Genomic DNA, 27801 nt, shown 5'->3' on the forward strand with positions numbered 1-27801 from the left:
CCACTAGGTCTTTCAAACCTGTATAGTGTTGTAATCTGGCCTTCTGTGCAGCAGAGCTATTACTCTCTTCTTTCATGGAGGGTACAAACTCTGAAACTTGTTCTAAACTCTCCCCGCCCCAACACCTGGTATACAGGTGTAACTTTGATCTTGAAGGTTTAATTGGTTCTGTCTCGATAAAACAACTTGTAACGCCAGCATGACAAATATATTGGGTTGTTGGTGGATTTTATGTTTCAGCCCTTTTAGTCACAAGCCTATTAAGGGCTAATAGCTCGAGAGAAAAACTCAAACAACTGGGCTTCTTTCAAACGAACCTCTTAGGAGTTGAGTCTCTGTGTCATTATCATTCATCATCATTTTCCTCACAATAGTCCATTCATTCAACAGGTTCTTCTATTTCCTCTTGAATCTGGTATTTGAAAAACAGCTTTAAAATAGAAACAGATTTTGACTGACGTGGCAAACCCAAGACCATGAGTCAAATATGTATTTTTATTACCAAATTAACACTGGAAATCATAGATCAGGAAACAAACATTCTCCTGTATTCGAGTCATTCTCAATCTTGAGTGTGCGCACTTCCTGAGAAGGAAGAGAAGAGAGAAGAAAACTGCTGGTGTGAAAAGTTCAAGCGCAGTTTTTGTTTTTTTTATGAGACCCATGGAAAAAAAGAAGAAGAAGAAAAAAAAAAAGACGAGTCATACTATCCAGACAACTCTCCACCTGCGGAATTATGAAATAACAGGATTTAGCCAAAACCAATCTGTACAAATAATCCAGGTCCTCTGCAGGTGTCTGCAGTTTTACATAACAGGAGGACAGCCGGCCATCACAAGCACAAGTATTCAAGGTTGCCAGGCAAAAAAAAAGGAACAGTGACATTATGAACCAAAGTGATCAGCTTGTGCTTGTGCCAACCACACAGCTCATCTAATGGTCTAGACGGACAAGATTACACATCCTGCCCGTTACAACACACAAGGACGACGACAGTGTCACTGACAAAAACACCAGCAATTTTCGAAATTAATTGTAAAAACATAAACATCTTAAGACTTCTTCGAACATGAACATTATTAAGGTGTCTGTGAATCCAACACCAGCAAACAACGCAAAGACTTAAGAAACACACTGCAGTTTGCCGAATACATTGAGAGACTGTTCAGGGTCCAATGTATTAAAACCTGGAAGCACACATCGTCATCACATGTGGGTGAAGACACACTTGAACAACTTATAAGTACACTTGAAAAAACAAATAAATAATGAACTCCACATTAACATACATAAGGTATATTGCTCCTTAGTTCAGAAGACACACACAAACAGCAGATTCAAAGCATGACCACAAACCCAGACTTTACATTACTGAACCCAGTTACAATTAAATGTAAATTAAGTATATTGTGCTTCACCCCTCCCAACATCATCCATACAGCAACACTGAGGATGCTGTGTAGTTTCAATCCGACACATGAACAACACTTTCATACATATTGTATGAGAGCATTTTAATGCATGAGGCCCACTTAATTCTCTGATAAAGTAATGTCACATAAACATAAATAAATACAGCACTTATTAGAAAACAAAACATTCTCTTTGGAAAGAAAGGCTCAAAACTGATCATATCAGGGAAATGGTGACACAGTTGGTCAGTGAAAAGACAGTCTTCCTCTAGTAGAGTCTTTTGCTCTTGGGCAGATGAGAAAATAGGCAGAGGTCCCCTGCTGAAAAGTGTTCTGCGTCACCCTGCGGAGTATCAGGGGTGTAGCAACCACTGAAAGATCCCCTGAAACACTAAATGGCACTCCACCACCACCAGACTGGAAATCCTGGAGAACACCCTGATGCAGAGTCAGGGACAGCCGCTTGTCCTCCCTCCCCGTCCAAAATTTGTTTGTGTCACTCCAGCTTTGACATCTCATACCTGGTCGTCATGATTTCCTTAGGCACAAAATAAAAAAAAATAATAATATTTTTGTCAAGGCTATTAAGTTTTGATTATCACAGCTGAATAGAATGTTTTTGTATTGCTGTTTCGAGATAACATGAGGAGAAAATTCAACTGAATGTAATGCTCACAGAGGTTCGTCCCCCTTCGTATGCCCGTCAAGCCTTCCATTCTGGCAGTGCACATTTTCAGTTCATGACAATATCAGTGGCAACTGTACCTCTTGAATTATCAAGTAACTTCTGCAACAATGGATTGTTAATTTCAGAAGGGGGTAGCCAAATGCAGCCTTCTCATTTCTATCAAGCAGAGCAGCAATAATTAATCAAATTAAATTAAATCATCTATTTTGATCAACTAGCTTCCTAAATGTGAAGATTTTCCAGTTTCTTTACTCTTTTAAGAATGTAAACTGAGTATTGTGAACAAAACATGACATTTGAGGGGGTCCTCTTGGGCTTTGGGAATCACTGATTGACATTTTATACCTTTTTTTTTTATATCTATAGATCAGATAATTAATCGATTATTAGAGGAAAGAAATCAAGAGAGTAATCACCAATTAAAAAAAAATCATTCACTGCAGCCTTATTATTTAATGACAGCTGATTTTGCTGGCTGCATTGGATCAACTGTTGCTAGCTCAGTGATTGCTGGTATCTTCATTACATTCGGTTTAATACAGTAAGATGCTGTAGTGCCATGATACATCACTGCTGCACAGGCTGCAGAAAAAGCATGTTGTCACCACTAGTTGGCAGGGAAAGCCAAGTTGTAAGACTGGGTGCTGTGTTACTTCTTAAATACAGAATGTTGCTGTTACCACAGCACCACACACACCACTTTGCCTGTGAAGAAAGCCAAAGTGTGACTCCTTACAGTTCATTGGACAATCCAAATGTTGGGGTTTAGCTACCAGTCAGTTAATAAGTGCTTGTTTTAAGTGTCAGTTTGAGCAAAAATGCCTTGAATCCTCTAACACTTCTCACTGAGTCCTGTCATTGGATCCTGAAATCAGTCCCCATATCACCTCTGAAACAGCAACTCCACAATTAGACAAAGAAAGGCTTTCTCTTCCTACTATTTTCAGACAAACTTCCTCATCTCAACATATCTAAGTTAACTGTCTGAGGTTAAAGAACTAACATGTGTGAACCCTGTTTTGCAGATTATAACATTGTGTGATTCATACCTCATCCGAGTCCAGCAGGACTGGTAAAGCTCTGCAGTGGCAAACAGGACAAAGAGAGACTCTGTTAGAATCAGACATGTCTTAAATAAAAACACCTTTCCGAATAATAAATACAAGTTAATCGGATGCTTACACATCAGTAAGAGAGCTAGGAATGTTATCCTCCACCCACTTCAAGTCTTCATCCTGGAGAAGGAGAAAGAGAGGATAGAAATAGTAAATACTGCCATCTGCTGAAATATCTGATACTTGTGCCCTTGATAGTCTTGTTACTTGATACTCTTAACATTTGCGTTATTTTTGAATAGCCTCACAGAATTACACTACTGAATACACAACTACTGCGTGTGTGCATTCGTGTTACTGACTGGGTTTGTTTCCGCAGGCTTCACTGTGCCATTCGTCTCGCTTTTAGACGTTCTCAACTTCATGCCGTCACCTGTGAATAAAATATGAAAGATCATTGTATCAGGATTATGTGACACTGAATGGTTGCAGTGTTCTGGGTAATGATGTTAACCGTACCAAGGTTCCCAGTGGCGATGAACTCATCGATCTCCTCATCATCGGAGTCGTCCATGAGAGGGGTGAAAGCATACCTGCTGACACAGACGTTGAGTGAATAATTTAAAAAATGACATGAAAAGGGGAAGAAAAAGCGCTGGTGAATCCGACTGTCCTATCAAACTACTTGCCTTTGGTTGTTTGCAGATGGCCTCCATAAAAACATAATGACGAACAGAACGACTGAGAACAAGAACCTCCAGAAAGCGTCTTCCACCCACAGCTCGATCCAGTCCTTTGACACAAAGACTTCTGATTGTAACTAAAATGTCAATCCAAAAAAATATTTTTTCTGTTTTTACAATACTATAAATATAAATATGCCAAACCATACTCACAGACTGACATTCAGCAAACCTGAACTTCTTTGCTGTCCAAGCCATGAAAATGATGGAAGCTGAAGGAGAAAACAGTCACTTGTTGCTTCCGCTGTGTGCGTTTACAGGTTTCATAAAAACAAAAATACACTTGACTAGAAATCCCGGGAGCTGGCACAGAGCAGAGTGTAATCTGTAATAACTGCGAGTGTAGCCGTGCCACTTACCAATGACAGCAAATAATAGTGTGTTTGTAAAGTGTCTGTAGAGAGACAACTTGATGGGGTTTCTCCTCAGCTTCAGAGTCTTGATGGTTTGTGCCAGGCTGACAAAGATGTTGGTGGCAGTCAAGGTAAACATGTGGCACTCATTACACCATTTTCCTTATTAACCAACACGTTGTACTGTAGTTAATATCTATGTTTTCTTTTAAATGTTTTATACAGTCCAGCGTTTTATGTGCACCTGCCTGTGTAAAGTAACAAGTCCTTCTTCAGACACTGAGTCGTATATAAATAGAACAAACATAAAGTACCCATTATAAGAAGCAAATCTGAATTTTGTTCATCCTGCAGAGGTTTGGCACTCTGGCAGTCTCAAATTTACTCTACAGTCATTAGAATACTATTGATTTTCTCATTCTTGGAAAGAAAATTAAGCATCTTTCACAAAAGAATGTATATATTCCATTAAATCTCGCTGGTCATAGTGTCCTGAAGTAGAAGTCCATTAAAGCACAATTTGAACTGTATTAAAGGCAGAGCATGTGATTCTAGAGAAAAATAGTTGAAATTTGACTACAATTACCAACATTTTGTGTTGGTGATGTACATCAACAGTCTTCATGAACTGTTAAGCTCGATAAAGAGATAAGCAGACTTTCTTTTGTTTTTTTCTTTAAGAAACTATAATCTTCCAGGACATGCTGACCGTCACTGAAACCCTGACTGAAATATATTCATGTTTTAATTTCACATGTTTCTTTGACAGTCTGTGTCAAGCCTTGGATTGGGTGATATGACAATAAAAGCATGAGACAGTATCTGTTTGTCAACAATAGAAACAACTATTTCGTGTATTTTTGATAAGAATTCTCAATGATGTCTTATATAAGTAACCACATTCACATTTTATTTAATCATATTTTAATAGATCATTTATCCACAGTACTCACTAGGAATCAGTTGGGGTTTTTTTTGTTTTGTTTTTTTAAAAGACTGATCTTTTAATGATTTTTCTTGGATGCAAACTGAAACTAAACACCTACCAAATGTCGATCAATTTTTTGTTTGGAGGACACGGGCGGGTCAATGTTTGTACCTAAACAGTTATTATTATAATTAATATAATTAAAAACTATGTTGACAGCCCCGTCTGTGTCATCACAGATGTGCTTCTGTCCTCGTCAGAGTTTCATACACTGCACAGAGACGGGGCTTACATGCTTCATGGTGCACTCATTACAACTCAGAACTCTCCGCTTCTTTTTTTTTCTTGTTGCCCTTTGTTGAGATCCATAGAATACATCAAAAAGCTAATCAAAGCTTTGTAAACTGAAATCAAATCAATATTCAGGATATCAGTGGAATACCCAGATATCTAAGTCACCCAAATTTTTATGAACTTTAAACTAGACCATCTATAGCTGGGAGCGGGCAGGGATGCAAATCTATCACCTGAAAACCAAGATTATCCATCAACAGCAACATAGAAAAATGTCATTGATTGTGTAAGCAGAGAAGCAGTGACGATGGAGCCTGTTTAGAGCAGTCAACCAAAACAAAATGAGCAGTTTCACAAGAGCGTGAGTGATTAATGTGCGGTTGTTTCTTCTGAGATGCGGTATGTCTCTCTGCCAACTCACACTTCCACTGATTTATTATCTGAGAAATGGATAGGATAGTTGCAGATAAACTTTCCAAGTATCATTTGGCATCATGTAAAGGAGGCGAGGGGAAAAGGAGAACCACAAAGGGAAAGATTTTTAGGTGCACAAAAGGATATCCACCAGCATAAAGAGGAGTCAAGCAGAGCCAGGGGAATGTTGGCCAGCAGGGCCAAGTCAGAGTCTTTTGCCTAGAAGGGAGGATAGAGCAGGACCACAGGACACAAGGAGGAGGAGAAATCACAGAGAGGGTGGGAGATAAAAGGCAGCATAGCCAGTAAAATAAAGAACTATTCACGAAGGTGCAAAGAAGAAAAATATCAAATCATTCAACCCACAAGGCAAGAAAATTAAAAATCACTTTCAGGCTCAGTTAATTAACAAAAGTCCGCTTAGTGGTGAGTTGTTAGGGTATAACAACGATTGATTATTGGTGCGGCAGAGGAGTACACTGGAAGGATATGAACCAGATGGCGCAGGAGTCAAACACAGCCAGAACAATTGCTGTAATGAGAACAGGGCCATTGTCTCGACCCTTCATTTTTGGCCCCCCAACAAATCAAGAAAATACACAAAGTGTAATGTCAGTGTACTTAGAGTCATAAACAAACAGAAGTGATTGATTTTCATTTACCAACTAAAACTAGCTGGTTCACAAGGATTTGTTTTCTTTCCTCTGATTCAAATTGTTTTAAATATCTTTTGGACATGAATTTTAACTTCTGATCTCATTTTTAATCTTCACAACAAAAGAGAGCACAACTCACCCCAGTAATCCTCAAGACACCTTCAATGCTAGCAAAGGCAAAGTAGAGAATGCCGAGCCCCACAACCCTGTGCATCACTGTCCCCAGTCGGGGCCTAAAACAAAGGAGGCACAAAGAATACAAATTAAAAGTGAGCTGCCTGCTTTGTTTGTTCAATAATTTAGGAGTTTTGGATCTCTGTGTACATATACATTATGTTGACATACTTCACAATGCCGTAGCCAAGGCTGACAATGATGACAAGCAATCGTGCCAAAGTCCTCTTGAGAGCAGAGACCAACTCAGCAAAGATCAACAACCCTGGAGCTAAAGGCAGGAGGAGGAGGAAAAAAACAACAGCATCTTACTATCTGAAAGGAGAGAGGTAAAAAGTATATTGTGAATAATCTGTTGACACTCACAAGCAGAGCCGACAGTGTTAGTGTTTTCATATTCCGCGCAGAATACAGCCTTCTCCACCATCCCGAGGAAAATGACCCCAGCGATCCAGAACTGTATCCGCAGCAGGTCTTTCCAGTAGCATGCTGCCCAAATAAACCACAGCAGGGCGTACAGGATGTACACTATGCACATCATCATGTAGAACTGCAAACATACAGGCAGGAATTAGTCTATACACACATAAGGGAGCAGTTGTTTTTCAATTGCTAAACCAAATTCCATGCAAAGGTTTGGATATGTCAGCTGAAGGTCACTTCATTGTAGTCTAGCTCAAAGGCATTTGTTTCGTAATGAGACTTTTAAAATCCACATTTAATATAAAAGTAATTCACCACTTCATTCTACCATAAGAAACTGTCTTTCATTATGTAGTCCTTTTTTTAAATGTAATCCACTCACTCCCTCTTCCCTGGAGATGATATAAGACTGTGCGAAGCTACAAATATATGCTTTAGGTTTTTCAAATTGAATATTTTGACAGATTTATAATGTCTGACAAGTCATTTACAACATGCAGGAACACAAAACAGTAAAATACAGCCCTGCATTGAAGCCAGGAAAGAATCATCATATTTTAAAGATGGATAACTAATGTTAACATAAATCACATAAACTGACTGCTGAAGTCAACTACTTACAATCATAAGAGGCCATTCTGTGATCGAAATATAGCCATGGCTGCCTTTCATCACCACATTAACTGGAAAAAACAAAACAAAACAAAATCCAGACATCAGAGAAATGAGGCAGGTTTGAGAACTTGTTTCTGCTGGTTTTGAAAACTGACAATTCAGTGTCGGCTTTAAAACAGCGTCATATTCATAAAGTGATTACAAAGTCTTTTCAGCACATTATTCCTTCATTTTGGATGATGCTTTCTCAAATGACACAATGATAATGTTTCTCTATCTAGTCACACAGAATATTTGTTTCTCATTATTCAATTACATGTTTATCACTATTAAAACTCGTACCTGTTAAATTCCAGTTGGAATCCTGCTTGCTCGACACAATCTTAACGACCAGCAGATATGGCCCGTCCTTCCACGTGGTGGCTATTACGTTGTCTCTGATACTCAAACTACTGTTTGTTGTGGAGCCGCCACTGCTGTCGTCGTACTCCTCAGTTAACCATCTGGTGTCATCTTCATCCTGCAGCATCACAAAAGTCAGTCAGTGCTGTCCAATTTTTAAAAGTATTTTAATACTACGTATATGGGAACTGTTAGCATGCGAGGATTGGCCAGAATGTACAGCAATGTCACCAAAACACATTACATTACTTTGACGTCAACACCGCTGTTTTTTCACACATAACGCTGGTTAATGATTTTGAAGGTTTACTTCTCTGTTCTCTGTTTCTCTGTTAAAGACACTGGCCGATTAAGTTTATGATGTAACTTTTTCGAGAGTTTTTTTCTGAACTCTTTGCTGATCTTAGCTGCCTACTGTATCAAAATCAGAGAGTATTTATGGATTTCTTACTGGCACTTCCCCATCAACAGGTGGCCTGACTGGACGTGGGTCAGCCTTGGCTTTCTGAAAAACACAAACAGTCAGTGATGAATGTCATGTCACCAAGTATTCAACAGTGGCGATGAAAGTAATATAATAAACCTACTTTGAGCATCGGAAAGGAGCGCAGGCCACTGTCACATTGTATGGGACGGTGACTGTGTTCGATGAACTCTCCTTGTCCGAGGGGATTTGGATCCAGGCTCTTCCCACGACTCAGAGGCGTCCTCTCATACATTTCCTACAATTAGTCACAATTTAGCCTCCGTAAACAATCAAATCTAGACTGACCAGTCTGGTCATTTGTATGACATTATGCCTGTGTACTTACCTCAATATTGTTGAATTCATTGTGACAGGGGTAGTATTTTAAATACCAGTGTATCGTGAAGGATCCATCCTCAGGACAGCCAAACGACACAACTAAAAGAAGTCACATGAGATGATGAACTCAAGGAAACAATATAACAAACTGTTTAATGTTTTAAGAGCACATTTTGTTTCTTACCTTTCAGTTCAATGTCAGTGTCTTTATACATGGATTTCCTTAACAGCAGTGGTCTTGAGGTCTGTGGGAAAGTATAGAAAGATTGAGTCAGAGCGCATGCAAGCATTTTTTTTCCCCTATTAAAGTCCATAAAATTAGCCTAGACAGCTGATCAATCCTGTAGGCAGCATGGGGGGTGGGGGCAAATGGCTAGAGCTGAAAAATAATTATTATTTTTAAGACTATTCTGACAGTTATCTTTTTTAGCATTATCAAAAAGTTTCCTCTTTATAATATCAAAATATCAGTTTATCATAAAGGTGGGCATCAAGAGAAATTCTCATCATAATTTCACAAAGCCCCAAGTGAAGTCTCGAAACGGCCTTTTCAAACACTCCCCATTTATTGCCATTAGTCACAAAGGAAAGCAGCCAATCACTACATCTGATGAACTGAAAGCAGCAAATCTTATTTTAGGCCTGGACAATGAAAATCAATCATTATCAGAATAGTTGGCGATGAATTGTATATCGATTGACTACTCGTTGCAGCTCTAGTTCTAACCTATTCAAGCAGGGCCCTTCCTGTGAGATACTATCCATGGGTGTCAATATGTTTGTCTGTATGAGTTCTGGGACAGTCTGGTGACCTCTCCTGTTTTTACCCTGACCTCCAGCACATCTAATACTGCAACTGGATACAGAAACTGAGACAACAACAGATGGAATTTGAAACTTCTGAATACTTTAATTATTGATCAAGGTTTTCTTGTTCTCCTTGGATTATGTCTGGGGACTGTGCCTTAAAACTGATAAACGACAGGAGGGCTTTCACTGTAACACAACTTCCAGGGTGTGTTTACATGTATATTACAGTGTGCTAGAAGCTGGTGATGAAGTACCATTGTAAGTAAATCAAATAAACCACAAAACACAGTTAAAACTGGAAAGTGGAGCCCATGTGTGGGTCCAGAGATGGTCGTAGGGTTACAGACAATTATATATGTATATGGGGTTTCTCTCGGGAACTCGACTGATTAGCAAAGGGTCTTTGAACAGCTGTCTTTAACAGCTAGTTAGCCGACAGCTAATCTTACAGTGCATATCAGCCTCTCTCCACAAAGCTAACAGCTAATTAGCTAACAACATATTCTGCTCTTCCGGCACAGCAGACTGGGACTTACCACGTCGAGGTAGTAAGTGGTAATAAAGAGTGATTAACACAATAGCTTTAATGCAGTACAGGTTGGTCGTCTGTCACAACACTCACAGCTGTAAGCGAGCGAGCATAGCAGGGATAATGTAGCTGCCGTTAGCTAGCTGGTGCTGCAGTTACACAGTAGGTTAGCCAAGTGTTTCCAGGGAGATACTCACATTTACAACTGTGATTTTCCAAAGCCCTGCCTCTGGAGCTGCTTCAACCGCATGTATGATCGTCGGCAAAACTACAAAAAGGGCTGCCCACGGGCTGAAAACTCCTCTAGCCGGACAGCTCCACGTCCTCATCCTGACTGCAGCAGCCATGTTCGTTGTGGGTTCGGACACTCCCCTGCAGGAGGCGCCGTGAACGCAACAGCTGGAGGAGGAATCCCGAGACGTTCCCTGAACCTGTACCCGTACCTGTACCTGTACCTGTATCATGTCCCAGTCTGCACTTTGACCGTTTTACAGATCACAACAGTCTCGTGTGGTCATGCCTCACAGATCACGCTGGATCATTAATTGCAGCATTACACTGATTAAACATCATTCAAAAGTCAACCTGGGGGGTGAACTTGCCCTTATCAGCTGAAGTCTGCAGTGACCTGGACACTGAATCCCCTCCCATTACTTCACATGGAGGTTGTTATTTACACTTTTTAAGGTGCCGGCATTTACCTAAATATATCCAGTCTTTTGACACTCATTGTATGGTACTATACTTTAAACTTCTATTTATCTATAATTCAGAGGAGAGCACAACAGATCCGCTTATGAAATACATAACAATGTTAAAGATTAAACCGCTGGATCCGTTTCCACTCGTGACCTCAGTGGTGCTTCAGATGACTTTGGTTGATTGGCGGTTCCATTTCCTCTCTTGACCTTTTCACAATGTTTCATTTTCAGTAACTGTCTGTGGCCCAAGGAGATCAACTTATCGAGTATTTCACAACAAATTAGAAGAGAAAGGGGGAACTCTCATGAAAAGGTATACAAAACTGTGTATGAATGTTTTCTTCTTCCCTCCCTCCCATTATTCATCTCATGATTCCAAAGATTAATTTTGAGGTATTTTCTGTAGAATGAGTACTTATAGTTAGTAATTACTTTTACTGGTGCACAATCACTACAACCAATTAGAAGGTCGAAGGAAACTGTCATGGATCTGCCACGCTCCAAGAAAGGCAAATATCACCAAACAGTGAATGACATGGAAACTTCAGGCTTCCTTCACCACTGAACTTGTCGCTTTACCTTTAAGAATAAGACCTTTCATCAGTGTTGAAATATATATATTTTGTCTTTGTGATACATATCTGAATCTGTTACTATTCACACAATAATTTCCATTTTCATGACGTCTTGAAGAAAAACCTAGATTCATGTATTTTACGGTATATAAGATCACTTTATAAATGTTCTGTACATTTCTATATTTACATCACAACACAAAAGTCAATACAGTAATCACTTTTTCACAGTTCAGTGTATCTCAAGCTTATGGAACATGTGCATGAACACACTTGATGCTGACACACACAGACAGCACATCTAACACTGACATATAGGCTGGCCATGTAAAGCACAATCTGCTTCTATAAGAATACTACAGGAAGTCAATATTGGGGAAATGTCAAGGTGCTCCCAGTGCAATGAGGCATACGGTTTTAGTACTGGTGGTGACAGTTTTATTACAGTTTGGATCTGCCAGGTACCAATCATCACAGCAGGAAAGAAGTGTCACTTGAGCCGTGATCCGCTCCTGTCACATCTGTTACCGCGTCTCCGTTCGCTTGACTTAAAGCGTCGCTTGACAAAAGGGGAGTGTCCGTCGCAGGAGCTCTCAGGGAGGGATCAGCAGAGATCACCACCACGTAACGGCCGTCGTCCTCCTCTTCCTCGTCCTCCAGGCTCCCATGAATGTCCGCGGTCACTACCGAATTTTCGGCTGCCTGGTGGCTGCAGGACGGTGACGAGCTGAACACAGGGTGTACTGCAGGAAGTGCTTCCCCATCAGGGTCCTCTTCGGGAAAGCTGGTGTTGATGTAGATGATGTCCTCCCTGCTGAAGGACTCTGGAAGCTTTTCCGTGAGCTTTTCCAACATTTCTCGCAGTTGGGGGAAGAAGGGTCGGTCCAGTGGATCAGCCCTCCAGCAGCTGTACATGATCTCATACCTGGACACAAGGAAGGGAAATCACTAACTTTTCCAATTAATTACTATTAATACCTTTTTTATGAGCTGTAACCGTAGCTGTAACAGTGAACACATTTGGAGACACTGAAGTTCAGCTTCTACAAATAACTTTGCAAGTTGCATGACCATGATTCTATTTCAAGGCAGATGATTGTGGTGAGCAAAATGAGCATGTGAGCCAAATTAAGGTGAACTGAAACAGGCAGGTACTCTACATCAGCAACTCAAATGAAACAAAAAGAGATGACAACATGTCAGAATATATTAGTAAAGTGGGACCAAAGCTCCAATACATACAAGTGACAGCATTTTAACCACAAAGAATTTCAGGCCTTTCAAAGTGAAAAGTGCGCTACATTTGTTTAAAGTTGTTCATATATGATGTCTCCACACTGAATCAAATGTGGCCCCTCCAACACAACCTAAACATCAGTGTCAAGAAGAGACAACACTCACAGCTCATCCAAACAGTCTGCGGGCTGCTTCAGTCTCTGTCCTTCAAGAAGGTAGTCATAAATCTCATGGTTCTGGACGCCGGGGTATGGCGTCATGCCTCGGGTAGCGATCTCCCACATGGTGACGCCGAAAGCCCACTGCGTGACACAGAATATTAATATTCAGATGACAACCCTGATCAACCCTTAAAATGTGCTGAAATTGCAAAAGCAGGGAAAATTTTCCAAGAAGCACAAAGTTCCAAAAGTTACCACACATTGATAAATGATGTGTGAGGACTGTCAAAACAAAACCATAACATGCTCTGAAGAGGAAGGCTGAGCGACAATTAGTCAGCTCACCAGTATTTGTGACACTACAGACAGAATGAGGAGTCAGCTGTTACTGGAAGGGCTGTGGTTTACTTTCTGACACGTTCACATATTTGCATACAATGACTGAAGACCGGCAGTGGAGAACAGACAGGAGCGGATGGAGATACGACTTACCACATCGCTCTTCACAGTAAAAACTCTGTCTGCCAGACTCTCTACTGCGATCCATTTGACAGGCATTTTGGCGATCCGGCCCTGCCTGTAATAATCTCCACTGTAGATCTTCTTGGATAACCCGAAGTCTGCCACGCACACTGTCATGTCGTCACGCAGCCTGTAAGACAAGAAAAACAAACAGATCAGACAAACTCGTCTAGAAGGGATGAAAAGTCACTCTTGTATTCGCTTCTTACATGCAGTTGCGAGCCGCCAGGTCACGATGCAGGAAGTTGCGACCACTGAGATACTCCATCCCCAAAGCAATGTCCACCATGAACTTCAGGAGCGTCTGAGTGGGCAAGAACTGTGTGAAAAAAACAAACACACACAGTTATAAGTTAATATTGTTGAGGTTAATTTATTGCACATCGATGTTGATAGTAACTGGTTACAGGGGACTAGTTAAGTGTATTTAAATAACAAAATAAATGTGTTTGTAGTTACTGTTGCAGTTACTGGTAGGAAATACATGATTAAATAACACTTTCCAATCAAAGTGGGTGACGTCTGAGACCATTATTTAGTGCACCTTAGTACCATTATTTAGAAGACTTTGATACAGTTTAAGGCAAATTACCTCACTGGTATGGGCAATGGCAGGTAAAATCTATTCCCCAGCCTAAAATATTTTCCCCCGGGAAAATAACTGCCGCCCAGGCTGAGAACCAATGCAGTGGGCAACATATTTATGTTTTACTCAGTGATATTGCTCTATTTAAAACTTATAATAATCAAATGTACTAAGTTACATTACTGTTATGAAGTAATTATTATAGTCATATTACTTATTACATTGTTAGCAAGGTAGCTAGTCACTTGTAACCAATTACATTTCAAAAGCGATGTATTTCAGTGATTGGCTGAACTCTTACCAGTGGACTCTCTCCCAGGCGCGAGCGCAGCAGGAAGCTATGTAGGTCTCCGTATTTCATGAACGGCAGGATAACCATGGGCTTGGGAAAGTGTCCTGCGCCTCCCTCCAAGCACACGCCTGAATAGGATGAGTAAAGACAGAATTAATTTATGGATGTGAAAATGAAAATGGGAACCGAACGGGGGGATTTCTATAGAGGTAATGCACCACTCCTACCGAGCAGTTTGATGACATTAGGATGGTTGAAGTCTTTCATGCAGGCCGCCTCATTCAGGAACTCCTCGATCTCCCTTTGAGAGAAGCTATCCACTGAGGAAAGAGAGGAAAGTTGTCTCCTTGTTGTTTTACAGTTTAGAGATGATCAGATAAAGTGCTTTATGAACAGAAAGCTCACACTTCATGGTCTTCACAGCAACTTTTTCTGATGTTCCGTCTGGTTGTCTTAGATGTCCCTCCACCACGGAGCCAAATTCACCTGATTAAATGAAATCATAAGTACTTCACAACAACTCTGTGCAGAATTGTTCGTATTTTTCAGGATGAGATCATGTGAACATGAGTGTTTCTTAGGCTGCTCACTCACCTTCTCCAAGAATCTTCCCTACGTAGAGCAAGCTCCTCAAGACCATCACGTCTTGAAGTTTAGCCTGAAGCTCTGCGCTAATGCCGAGGTTCCCAACTGCAGACAGAACACGCTCAGGTTATTGCCTGCTACCTACGCTGGGACATAAATGTCTATGTGCATGTCAAGAATACTGAAGAACATACGTGTCATTCCTATAGCTGAGCGATTATAGGATCTCTGGGGTCTGTACTGTACAGTAGGCTGCAGCTTTTCTCCACTTCCCATCAACCGACTGCAGGGGGAGACAGGGAAGAAGAAAAAAGACAGGGATCCTGAACAACATGCAAAACTAAAGTCATTACAGCTTTGTAATAGCACACACACACAGGCTGAGACTACAGAGTGAGGAAGCCCTCTGAGTTCACAGATACTGTTTTCCTATCAGAACTGCAGCCTGTGACACACTCCTGTCCATATCCTGAATGGCAAGACTGAGTCACAGACTTCACAATAATGAATTCCAGAGCCTGAACAGCTGGTTGTCATCCATCATCCAGCTGCACAGTTATTACTGGCTTCAGGTGCAGACAATGGCGATTAAGAGGAGGCAGAGGCAGTTTATTAACAGAGTGCGGAAGTCTTCAGTTGTTCAAGTCCCACTACAGTGAGCGACTGAAGAAAGATAACACAAAAACCCCAGGCACCGATAAAAAATGAACTATGGCATCAACAGCTTTTAAAGGCAAACCGTACAGAGAAAACAGGCCAGAAACACAGTGATTGGTATGAACTCCAAAAGATAAGACAGCTTGGTTGATGAGTAAATTAACCCTGTGTTTGCGCAGAAGGTGAAAGGTTGTCAGCGTACCCCAGCCAAGAGTCAGGGCTCCTGCTCCGGACCCAGATGACCCCAGACAGGACAAGCATCAGAAGACAGAAGCCGCACACCATGCCCAGCACGACGTAGAGAGAGTCTGGAACCCCGGTGTCAGGGCTGGACGATGGGGACACCACTGATTCTGAGAGCAGAGCAAGAAACAGTCCAAGTTTAGAAAAAGATAACCCTGCCACGTCCAGTTGTGACCAGTTTAGCTCAAACAGGACTAAACCTAAAGCGAGAGTCTGCGGCCACGGTAGCAGCTCTGTTGGGCTGTACGGATGCTTTGAGCTAAATGCTTCTCCCACTTTGTTAACATGCTCACAATGACAATACTAAGATGCTGATTTTCCTCCTTAAAGTGGCCGACAAAACAGCTTCCAATAAAAAATTGCTAGATTAAAATACATCATAACAAACATGCTAGAGAATGTAAAAATAAGACAAAAAATGAACACAATGAAGAAAGAAATTGAGGGCAGTGAATAAACACAAAATTAAAAAAAGATCTGAGATGAGGTCCTTGAATGATGATGACCTCAGAGAAAAGTTTAAATTTGCACTATGTAGGTTTGGGGGAAAGACTGATTGACTTTGATGACTTAATAAAAACCATAAACTATAAACTGTCCTTACTGTTTGACTTTGTTTATATTTCCAGGACTCTTTCAACAAGCCACCTTTCTACTTCCAAACAGTGTTCTGAGGAGCTTATTTCCTTCTGAGGACAGCTTGTTAATTCAGTTATGGATATATCTCAATCACATAAATATTTGGCTGATGGTAATGCCTTTAGATTTGCTGATAAACCAAAGTACTAGACAGAACAAGACTGGACAATGTGGACAACCAATTGCCATTAAATCCCAGAGCCCTGATATGTGCTCTATCTACTCACAGGGCAGTAATGTTATTCTAGTATGACACAATACATCAGCTGAGCTGTGACGACCACATTATCAAGTTCCCAGATTAGGAGATAAATCAATAAAGCAGCTTACTGTTCTCTGGCACAAACAGCCACACTGGTGGGCTGACCATGCCGCTCCCTGCCTGTGTGCATGCGGCCACCTCCACACTGTAGGTTGAGTTGAATTCCTGCACTTCTACAAAGGCCACGGTGGCGTTTGTGTGGATCTGGAACAGCACACAGCAGACATGATTCAAATGTGTCATGATGAAGTTAATCATTGTCTTTGATGAGAGAGAACTCAACCTGCTCACGATCAGGCTGGAAGGAGAGCAGATTTTCAAAAGAGGGGGACATTCGGTTGGAAAAGCACGCTGAGGAACAGCTTGTACGTTTGTGCAACATCTCACAGCCAGCTTGGCAACTTTGCCCCGTGTCACATACTTTGTCTCACTGTGCCTCCTTCTCCTTTTTTTTTCTTTTTCCTTGACACTTATTGCACTACAACATAAAAAAGGCAATTAAAAAGTCCCTTCCCTGCAGTCAATGACAGTATAAACACTTTATGAGAAACACCAAGGGAACTGCACTCTGGGGATTATTGTATATAATGAAACTTTACTGAAAAGGGAAGGAGACTCACTTTCTGAATAAGCTCATGTGCTGCAATGGGAGGGAACATGTGACAGACATAGTCCTGTATTTCACAACACCACACCATAACATCTGGGGTTCCTCTGCTTTACCAACGTGCTGACAGTCAGGCCGGGAAGGCTGAACCCATGATTAACAGTCTATCATGTCTGCGGCACCAAACAGAGGGCAACGTGTGGTTGGACGCAACACATTTTGGGAAACAACCTCAGATCTAAAAAGAAGATGACGGCACCACGACCTCTACTGTGAAGCACAAAGCTAAAGCGAGTAAGAGTGGAAGAATATTCCTTCCCGATTTGAAGATGAATGGTTTATTTCACAATGAGGGACAGGTGAGTCTGAGGATTTAACAAAGTTGCCTTTCTGCACGTTTCCAGTCCTTTGCCATGAGATCACCAACTGACTGGACAGCACATACAAGTATCTGGGTCTATAGTACACATCCCGTTGTATTCATATCCCCCCTCGGTCTGTGATGACTCAAGGCCACATGCTGAAGCAAGAAAAACACTGAATAACAGTTTTCACACATCAGCTTCCTTTAAACACGCCACAGACAGGAAGGACAGGAAACGCACTATTGTAGCAGAGCACTGATGCAGGAACAGAAGCACTATGATGCACAAACAGCATCGTGGAATAATGCACCGGGCACTCGATGTATAGAAATAAGATTGTTATTGAAGTAAACTGTGCTGTTTCTTAGAGTGTAGCCATAAAAAAGGCACTTGTCGTAAGTGACTTTCCCTGCCTTGTTGACGTCGAGAGGGGTGGAAAAACTTTTGTTCACAGACAATAGGGGAAGCTGACCTCTGGTTCAGTAGGCAGGACAAGGGGAGGATCACATATTCCCAATATGCGAGACTCATTCTTTTCATATTTGTCAAACATGATGAGTCACTGTTATCAGAAATGATCAAAACACAGCAGTTCTGAGGAAGCATAACTATTGTTCACACTACTTTATGTATGTGTCTGTCTAGGGGAGATTATGCAATTAGTAGAGCAGGCTATAATTTAATGACATAATAATAATAATGATAATAAGATACTAGTCCCTTTTTACATTTACGCAGCATGCAGTATGTCCCAGCCAATTTCATTTTGCATATCCACAAATATGTCTACCTGTAAGTAAGTGCTCATGTAGGTTTGCTCTATACAAAATAAACATTTTGGGGAATAATAAAGCCGGCTCTGTGGAACCTCTGTGCTGTGCAGGAAGCCAGTCGTCTGTTTATGTTAGCAGGCTCCATTTTTCAACTAAAATGAGCCTCTGTTGATCTCTGTTAGCTGAGCGAAGAGAAGCAGCTGAGAACATTTATAAATCCCAAAAGAAATCTGCAGTCCAGCGGCATAATTACATCTTTAACAAATCGTCCACAGGGTTGAGTGAGAGATGAGAAAGTTCTCATTTTATAATGTCATGTGATAATGTGCTCACATATGGCTGATAAAAAAGTGATACATGTAAAACGCTACAAATTGTACCAAATTAATGAAGATTTTAATTAAATCATTCCCAACTTTGTCACTATATGAGGTTAGAGGAGTCCCCCAGTCCCACACTGAATTTAGATTGCCTTCATAAACATAAGGAATTCACAAGTGTAAATACTCTATCATTACTGTTTGTGATTGTATCTCGCTGATAACAGCCTCACTGTTTCCTGTTTATTCTATTTAAAGAGTGTGTGTCAGACTGAACTGAACTTTACTGCTGCCACCTCATGCTTCATCAGTTGAAGACTTTTATTGTGAAGGGGTCACAGGAGATGCTGGGCATTTGTCACTTCTATGTGGAGTAGTATTGACTCACACCTGCTGTCACTATGGTAACCATCACCTGGGATTAGTGATAATGTACGATGATACATTTCTCTTCTTTCCTCGTTTTTTCAAAACATATATTTCGTAGAAAATCTAAGTCATCGTGACAGCCACATAGGCCGCGTAACTTTTTTTGTGATTTTTCCGAATAACAGCAAAAGCAAGAGGCTAATAATGTGACGGCGACAAGCTCACCGTGTTCACTTGCGCGCCATGTCTGACAATGACGTCATAGCCACGCAGGATGCCGTTTATCTTATCATCTGGGGGAGGTTTCCAACTGATCACCAGCCACGACTCGTTCTGCTGCACTGTGACGTTTCCGGGGAAAACCGATGGCACTGAAAATGTGACAAGAAATGGGGAACAGAGAAGTTAAGACATTCATCAAAAGCAGCAAACCACATCAAGAGACTTCAAAAAACATGTCAACCTATAACACAGAAATGGGAAAGAGAAAGTAAGACCTCTGAAATCTTTGATTACAGTTTGGTATGTGGTCATTTCCTGGCATAGTTGGAATCTTTCAACTAAAATATCCCCAGCGGTGACTTTAGGAAGGAAATTGAAAGCAGCTCCACCCAGTAAGGACTTTGTGTTTTCTCAGAGAGACCGCTCCTATTTCCTATGTGACCCTTCAGGAAAACAACGGCAATTTTGGTGGATATGATACTTTTGTGATTGGGACTTGCCAAGTGGTAGTTGCACAACTTCTGTAAATTCCAATTATTGCGAACTGCCACTGTAAGGAGGCTTACACTAAGCACATTTTGGCTGGGAAAGTAGTAGGGTAATTATACGGTCCTACGCTAGAGAAGCCTTAACATGAATCTGCTATGCTGAGAGGGAGGCGGGATCATAACACAGAGGGTTCCTCTTTTATGTAAACACACTAGGTGGTGTTTAAGGCAGAGAAACTCTCTCAGCCTTCTGAATTCAAACAGCCAGACACATGTGAATGTGCTGAAAAAGATCAGATTAAGGATCACGTTCTCATTTATCTGCTGAAATTGCAACCCTAACTCCAAACAATATCCTTGCACTTGCAAGCTGCTCCGAGGTTCCTGCAGTAGTCACACACCTCCCTCTGTGGTGTTGCTCTGGATCCACATGGAGAGCGGCGAGGCTCCCACCTCATTGCTGCAGGAAACACTCAAGTTGTACCACGTCATGGCCTTCAGCCCGGGGACTTCATACTGGAAGGGCGGAACTGTGACGTTGATGAACCGGGTGTTCGTCACCTCCCCTCTCCTCCGACTCACTTCTTTGACCTTAGAGGGAACAGAGGACATTCAGTCAGTCACATCCATTCATAAAAATCTTAGCATGCTAACCAGCTAAGCCGAGCCCGTCCCATTCCAAAGCCGATTCTTACATGTTGCACCTCTAAGCGACAGCTGTTGTGGAGCTTACCCTGATGTGGCACAGAGTTAGTGGAGAGAAACCGTCATGTCCAGGGCTCCAGCTCAACATCAACTTATCAGGTTTCCTCTCCATCACAGTAACGTCCAACACAGCGCTGGGCAGCACTACAAAACACAATAAAAAACTTTATTAACTCTCTAACCTGGAGGCATGTGGTTGGCTTACAGGGCAATGAAAAGCTACTGGAATGTCTTACAGCCCCCCAGAAGCCCCATCTTTACCTTTGATGTTGATATTAGCTTCTCTGGAGGTGGTGACACCCTTCTGGTTGTGAGCCTCACAGCTGAACTGAGTGTACTTGTCCACACCTGCAATTGACACATTGAAGAAGAGGAACATGTAGCACATTCATTGGCGTATGCACGCAAAACAACCATTCCTCAAGGTCAGGGTAGTGCTGGATATTTGGACACATCAGGGCATTATCTTTCACCAGTGGGGAAAAATACAAGCCAGATAGGCACATTCTCACCAGTTCAAAACTAACAGATTCCTCCCTGTGTCAAAGGTGATCCTGGGGGAAAAAGTGCCATGTCAGCCTCAGTGGAGAAAGCGAGACTTAAACTGACACCAACGGAACACATTTTGTGACTCACTCCTTCATTATATGTCAAAAGTTCACACAGCTCAAATCGAGCCTCTCGAGCGTGATGTACTGTGGCAGCGACCCTCTCGCTGGCTCTCTCTTCCTGGACGCACAATTCCCGTCTTTCAACCGGCAGCAGATCTGCCCCGTTAGAATGGGACTGCGACATCTGCTAAATAATGTCCCCTTTGTGCTCTGTTTTCCAGTGTCTCTATCTCGGAAACCTCTGCACAAATCTGATCACAGAGCAGCCTGTGAGAGATGACTGGAGCCAAACTTGGGATGTTTTGTTTGCATGCTGCAGAATACCACAACCTCATAAGATCGCTCTCCTCCGCGCAGGAGCACCTGGGTAAAGAGTGCCGTGCTTTTCACACAAACACTGGCTGCAGCAGGTTTGCTTGCACAAAGATAGAACCTGACTTAAATGAGGTCGGATTGCATCATTTCTAAGTCACATTCACATGAGCAAACCATCTAGAATAAACTTTGCACCACACGGATTGAAGCTAACCAATTTAAACTCTGGGAGAAATGTGCAAAGACGCGAGCACATTTCCAGCCAAGCTGTGCAAATGTAATTACCACATGTCTCATTTCAAACTGCATGGCAAACAGATGGTGTGGGCACATGCAGCGGGAACTGAGCAGGTTTGACTTCACTCCCAAATGGAACTGCTCATTCTTATATAACTTTCCTAAAGAGCAAAGGGACACCGGGAAGGAGCCAAGTTAGAAAATGTCATACCATTGGCTGATTTTTCCTTAAAGGAGATATTCCCAAAATGTTTAAGTATTAAGAATTCAGCTCCTATAGTTACATTACTGCATTATTGTTTGCTTCTTGTGTGGCTATAGTGTTATAATGAACCGCAATGTCAACAACCACCTCTCCATAGCACCTGTAGCATAATTCACCACATATAAAGAAGAGCTAAAAAGGCTACTGCTGACAGAGTGTGAGAGAGCAACATCTGTTTGCATGTAATTAACACTGTTATGGAATTGCATGTTTCCAAAACAACATTTATGTGTCTGCAGAGAGGTGGAGCAGAAGTAGACGTATAACTTGATCCTTCACCCCCCAAAAATATAGCTGAGTATTAACTAAAAGCAACATTATGTGGTGCTGTAGTTAATCACTTTAAAAGGTGACAGTTTCTGAGGATTACTACTAGAAGAGGTTTACATGCCTTAATTCTCAAACTGTCCAGTGCCGACAGCTCTGTATTCCCCCTCTGTCTCAAACATAGTGTTTTAGCTTCTGTCTCTTTAAGGACCATCCTCCCAAATACCCAGTCTGCTCTGACTGGTCAGCTAACACACGCCTGACACCAACAACAGAGCAGCGGTGCAAATTCATTCTTACATGTCCAACTAGCCGCGAGGCATCAATTATGCAAATGCATGAATGGCGACGGAGAGTGATGTCACAGAGTCACAGAGTTAAAGGCGGGACTACTGACGAGGCGTTTCAGATGCAGTGTTTTCAGTGGGAGAGAGGACTTTGACCTTTTTCAAGATCTTTTACAAGTACAAAATATATAAATCTCTGAAGGAAAGAGAAAAGAACAGCATGACGCTCCCTTAAGGTCAAAGTCACAGAGATTTATCAGAGAGAGACTCAAGCTCTTGGCTCAATAAACGCCTAGAATACTTTTAAGTTGTATACTTTCCGGAAAAAGGAAATGAGGAGTTCAATTGCTTGCATTTCTGCTTTCACTGTACTTGGCAAGTATATCAAAACAAAAAGCAACAGCACTGCAGAGAGAAAAAAAAAAGTCGAGTGAGCCACTCGAATGGAAACGTGAAATTATAGAGGGGAGTGTTCCAGCTTGCAGATCTCTGTGTTGTTTTTCCATTTTTTCATATTCAGACAGCAAATATAGCTGAACTTCTCACTCCGTATTACTGCGTACTGCATTTAGACTCTCAGTTTTTGTGTGTGCGTGTTTTCAAAGCTAACCTTCCCACCATAAACTGGATCTCATGCTGCTGTCCTGAGTCAAATGTGGACAAGTGGGCTGTCCGTGACCCACATTAAAACCTCATCAACTTCTCTACTTCTGTAACAACTTACAATACCATGATTTCATCTAACACAAGTGCCAAGTGCATATTAATGACTTTCCTAAAACAAAACCAACCATCATTCACCACTCACATAACAAAGGCACTCTAATAATATCCTGAGATTGAAGCTGTAGTGGGGGAAAGGAGCCCCTCGACTCACAGTGTGCTGCAGAGTGGTTTTACACTGTTTTATTGTGCCAATATTTGGTCCTGCACACAGCCCTGCTAGCCTGCCAGCCTCGGTGTCCAGCCCCTCCCTGCTGGGTAGTGGGCCGCCCAGTGAATGAGGCCTTTGTCCCCGGAGCCAACCCCCGAACAGACTCCCTGTGCAGCCCCCCCGTCTCCTAACTGCCCAGGCCCTTGCACACGCTGGACCAAAGGCAAGCACAGCTCTGAACCTTTAACCCCTCCGCTTCAGGCGGTATCAACACCCACTGAAGTGCTCAGCCCGCGGCGGACATAAAATGAAAGAGCTGGAGCATGTTGAAATGTTATGCTTCTAATAACTAATGTTTGCTTTCAGAAAGAAGGAAGGTCACGAAGGAAGAGTCGCGTCCACAATTCCTCTAGTTTTCTCAAGCTAAATGCGATACTTTTGATGATATTACATGTTTATCTTAGAGTAGAACATGAAACTCAAAGCTGAACTGATATTCTTATTTACTGAGCATTCAGTTGATTCATTGAAAGATCACAGTTATTTTCTGGTTTCAGCTTATTAAATGTGAATATTTGTTAGTTTTCATATTCTTCTGCTCAATAGCTTTGGGTTTATAACATTATGATGACAAGATAAGAGTACAAGATGGCACCGGCCTGGAGCATCTCTTGGCAGTAACTTCCTGGCGTGGTTACCTGGCAAAGGGTCTCAATTGTGTTATTTTTGTGATACAGGTTATCTCTTTACCCTGGTTTCTAGTCTATATGCTAAGCTGAGCTAACCTGCTGCTGGCTCCAGGTACATCATTTGCCTCACAGACATGAGAGCGGTATCAATCTTTTTATCTAATTCTTGAAAGTGCACTTCCCCAAATCAATTACATTCCCACTGTTCGCTTATTTGCCATGTCTCATTGTCCTCAGTGCACAGATAACAGAGTGGTGTTACCAAAAGCACTGACCGTGCGTCAATGACCGCAGTTAACCATTGAGCAGTGGACCAGGAGGCCCCAGTGATCCCGACTGTGGGGGTAAAACTCAACGCAGTAAGCAGAGTACAGATGCTGAGGCAGCAGAGACAAGGCAGAATAGAAACCACCGACAAAGTGGTGCAAGCTCAGTGAGACCCGCTCCACGCCTCGTCACCACAATCAGACGGCCACATGTGCGTCGGTCTTTGTCGATGACTGTTTCCACATTCAATCACGAGATGAAGGAAAACAAATTAATCCAGTAAAATTACTTTTACAACTTTTTTTTACAAGTCGGAAGTTCTTCTAGTAAAAAAAAAAAAAAAGTCTCTTTATACTTTTGGAAATTACTCCTGCAGCTCCTCTGACACGTCGTACAGATCAAGGCACACAGCATGAATCTCACTTTAGTGAGATCACTGCGTCTTTCTGTCCGATACGAGCCGTCACTCACACTTTTGCTGAGCCATATTATCATCACCCACTGGTCAGTGTCAGGGAAACTCATATTCACTGTATGTGTGAGATAGAGAGAGGTGAAGAATGTGTGGTTGGTGCCTCACCTGACACAGAGTAGCTGCTGGGAGAGCTGTGAAAGTCGCTGTCAGCTATTCCGTCGCGGAGCCAGCGGATTTGAACGGGATCTGGAGGTCCCACGGCCACACATGTCAGCGTGAAAGGTGCGTTCCTTGTTACGTTCATGTCCTCTGGCTGATGCATGAACGTCGGCAGACCTACGGACAGAGAAAAGTTGTGTCAGGAAAAATGTGGATGCCCCGAGAAGTTGTCACATGCTCGCATCGTGCTTAAACTCACCTTCCACCTCGAGGACGATTGGCTGAGACTTGATCATTTCGGTGTTGATGCTCAGTATGCAGCGATAGTCCCCAGCATCCACTCGCTGCACATGGGTAATGCTGAAAAACAGTACAGGGAGACATTTCAATCTCTGTTATCAGCCTATCACATCTTTTCCCCTCTAAGTGTTACATACCTGACAGTAGACAGGAGAGTCGCGACCCCGTCTGTGATGGTCTGCAGCTCGTTGATCACCACCTGGTTGTTTCCTGCCAGGTCCTGGCCGTTCTTCACCCACGCAATGGTGGCCTCAAGCCTGGTATCAGGGATGTCGATGGAGCAGTTGAATTTCACCTCATGGCCCTCCGAAAGCTGGATGATGCCTACGGTGGGCTTGAAGTGCAGCCGTCTGAGCTGATCCGGGGTCAGATAATACCTCGGAACACGGACCGGTATCACAATAGGCTCAGAGGTCCTGGTGGGACGGCGGAAACTCGGATGATGCTGAGCTGTTCACACAGGTAGGTGTTGGACAGACGTTACACTCAGTAGAGCTGCAAAGTAAATCAGCTGCCAACTATTCTGGAAACTGATGAATTAAGTCCTTTTTCAATCAAAAATGTCAAACGTTTGCTGGTTCTAGTTTCTTGAATTAAAGTATTTGCTGCTTCTCTTTGTCGTTTATGACAGTAAATGAAGAGTCTTTGGGTGTTTTGGTCTGTTGATTGGACGAAAGAAGCAACTTGAAGGCGTCACTTTGGGCTCTCGAAAAATGTAATGAGCATTTTTCATAGTTTTTTTTTTTTTTTAATCATTTTATAGATAAAACGATTTAATGATTGTGAAAATAACTAGCAGCACAGGTGTCATTTACACTGGGGACGCAACAGATACACCATTCCTCATAAGATAATAGATGTGATCAGCCCCTGTTGAGCAGATCAATCCAAAAATAATCAGTAGCGGTAGCTCTAATACTGACTGATGCAATGTCGGCAGACACACTGACAAATATGGTTTCTGCTTCACACAAAATATTGCTTCTTCTTTCCAATCATGTTTGAGCTTTGATCCAAAATGTTCTACCTGGGAGGACTGAGATGATCGGCATCACAGATTTGTGATCCAGTGACAACTGTTCCTTTCTTAAAATAAACCACCATCGCAATAATCATTAGAAAAAGTCAAAAAGAGTGAAAAATGTCAAAATAACTCAGAGCCTAAAGGTGGCATCTTTAGATACATTATTTTTTCAACCAGAACTCAATAATACTGATTGACTGATCAAAATTAGGGATAGACAATATGTATCACCCCAATAAATGATCAGCACACTTATACATTTCTGGAAAATGCTATCAAATATTATTTCTTCACAAGTAAACGCAAAGTTAATGCAACTCGTTAACTGTCTGGTGAGCTAAACATGTCATCGTTGGCGAAGATGTTATTTAGTTTCAGAGGAAGACGATGGCTGAGCAGTTCGCCCCACATGTTCCATAAAGGTTCAGAGAGATCTTAGTGGAGCTGTGGAATATTAAATCATCAGGGCATTTCTTACAGCCTCAGGTTAGGAACTTCTTCTGGATACACAAACGTGAAATTATCACTTGTGTTATTGGTCTCAGACATGAGGTATTGGCTGACAAACACCGTGCATCCTTAATCAACATGAAATAAACTTAAACTAATGAATTTTCTCGACAGTGTGCTTCACTCATTATCAAACCAGCTCACAATTAATTTTCTCTTTCTGATTAATGAGCTAATCTTCCAGCTCTCAGTTCAGAAAAACAAACAGCTCAGATGCAGTTCACCTTTATAAATCAAAACATTTGTTCTAAAAGGGGCCACAGACTAAAAAACAAAGTTTAGTCCACTGAATGTTTTCATCACATGTCTCTGGACCAGATGGTATTTTGAGGTGTTTGTTCTGTCACCACTCCAGACCACAACCGACTAAACCACATTTAATGACTATAATTTAAAGAAGCAGCAGATACACGTTCAGATTTTTTTTTTCAAGAAGAACTTTTTTGCAAGTCTACGCAGACATTCTTCAAGCTCTCCGTTAGTATTTAAATGTGCTGCAGCTGCAGAGCACAGAGTTTAAACCTTTAGTCTTCACCGCAGGACATGAAGGTGGGAAAACAGAGACAGAGACGACTCACCGTCCGCCGGACTCCACACGATAATAACCGAGAGAAAAACTCCAAACCAGCCCAGAGTTGACTTCTTTGCCATGACCAAAACTCTGAGCTCCTCGCTGCGGCGGCTGCTCTCCGTCCCGCAACGCACAGTCCGATAAACTTTGTGATTCTGAGCGAATCGTGCGGGACCCGAGCTCTTTAACTCCCGACAGTAACCAGCATCACCCGCTAGAGTGGCTGCTGATCCGCCTGTGTGAGGAGCTGCTGCCGACCCGGGATCAGATTCAGATGGAGAAGTTTACTTTTCCCGACGTCAGAGGAGGGATCCCATGAAGGCGGGACTGACTGGCTGACTGACTGACTGACTGACTGACTGACTGACAGGCGGAATGTAAATACACTGAAATAACACAAC

At 42.0% G+C, this 27801-nt stretch overlaps 2 protein-coding genes across 3 annotated transcripts; both read right to left on the reverse strand.

Moving 5' to 3' along the window:
• Positions 1-476: 476 nt before the first annotated feature.
• On the reverse strand, positions 477-10868 carry tmem87b (transmembrane protein 87B). 2 transcript variants are annotated; one of them, XM_037124649.1, is made up of 19 exons: positions 10499-10868; positions 9147-9207; positions 8970-9061; positions 8745-8879; positions 8609-8662; positions 8098-8275; positions 7762-7823; positions 7084-7267; positions 6889-6988; positions 6683-6776; positions 6379-6450; positions 4258-4366; positions 4052-4110; positions 3845-3948; positions 3675-3748; positions 3518-3588; positions 3283-3335; positions 3150-3180; positions 477-1950 (listed from the first exon to the last, which is right to left on the reverse strand). In XM_037124649.1, the coding sequence occupies exons 1-19, from the start codon at positions 10763-10765 to the stop codon at positions 1909-1911; spliced, it is 1842 nt and encodes a 613-aa protein (XP_036980544.1). In that variant the 5' UTR covers positions 10766-10868; the 3' UTR covers positions 477-1908. The 2 variants fall into 2 exon arrangements, with proteins under 2 accessions (XP_036980544.1, XP_036980543.1); XM_037124648.1 differs by lacking the exon at positions 6379-6450 and adding an exon at positions 6035-6106 and having other exon boundaries at positions 10499-10859.
• An 844-nt stretch (positions 10869-11712) lies between these two features.
• On the reverse strand, positions 11713-27648 carry mertka (c-mer proto-oncogene tyrosine kinase a). The gene is made up of 19 exons (XM_037124797.1): positions 27408-27648; positions 25433-25745; positions 25255-25355; positions 25002-25172; positions 20871-20957; positions 20638-20753; positions 20306-20495; positions 19420-19565; positions 16829-16964; positions 15819-15969; positions 15154-15242; positions 14969-15064; positions 14780-14860; positions 14602-14694; positions 14384-14502; positions 13706-13815; positions 13467-13626; positions 12979-13115; positions 11713-12502 (listed from the first exon to the last, which is right to left on the reverse strand). Exons 1-19 carry the CDS (start codon positions 27478-27480, stop codon positions 12049-12051), a joined length of 2823 nt encoding a protein of 940 aa, XP_036980692.1. The 5' UTR covers positions 27481-27648; the 3' UTR covers positions 11713-12048.
• Between the last annotated feature and the right edge of the window lie 153 nt (positions 27649-27801).

The sequence above is a fragment of the Acanthopagrus latus genome, chromosome 15 (assembly GCF_904848185.1).
Source record: "Acanthopagrus latus isolate v.2019 chromosome 15, fAcaLat1.1, whole genome shotgun sequence".
NCBI lineage: Eukaryota > Metazoa > Chordata > Actinopteri > Spariformes > Sparidae > Acanthopagrus > Acanthopagrus latus.

What these genes read in the sequence shown, in the direction of transcription:
- mertka (XM_037124797.1), bottom strand. Translation starts at nt 27,480, where the DNA reads ATGGCAAAGAAGTCAACTCTGGGCTGGTTTGGAGTTTTTCTCTCGGTT. An exon ending in GCTGTTTGTGCCAGAGAACA is followed by an intron (nt 15,970 to 16,828) that starts GTAAGCTGCTTT and finishes CTCTGCTCTCAG; the next exon opens with AATCAGTGGTGTCCCCATCG. An exon ending in TGCTGTGAAGACCATGAAGT is followed by an intron (nt 14,695 to 14,779) that starts GTGAGCTTTCTG and finishes CTCTTTCCTCAG; the next exon opens with TGGATAGCTTCTCTCAAAGG.
- tmem87b (XM_037124649.1), bottom strand. Translation starts at nt 10,765, where the DNA reads ATGATACAGGTACAGGTACAGGTACGGGTACAGGTTCAGGGAACGTCT. An exon ending in TTCCAACTGGAATTTAACAG is followed by an intron (nt 7,824 to 8,097) that starts GTACGAGTTTTA and finishes TGTTTTTTCCAG; the next exon opens with TTAATGTGGTGATGAAAGGC. An exon ending in CAGAATGGCCTCTTATGATT is followed by an intron (nt 7,268 to 7,761) that starts GTAAGTAGTTGA and finishes GTATGTTTGCAG; the next exon opens with TTCTACATGATGATGTGCAT.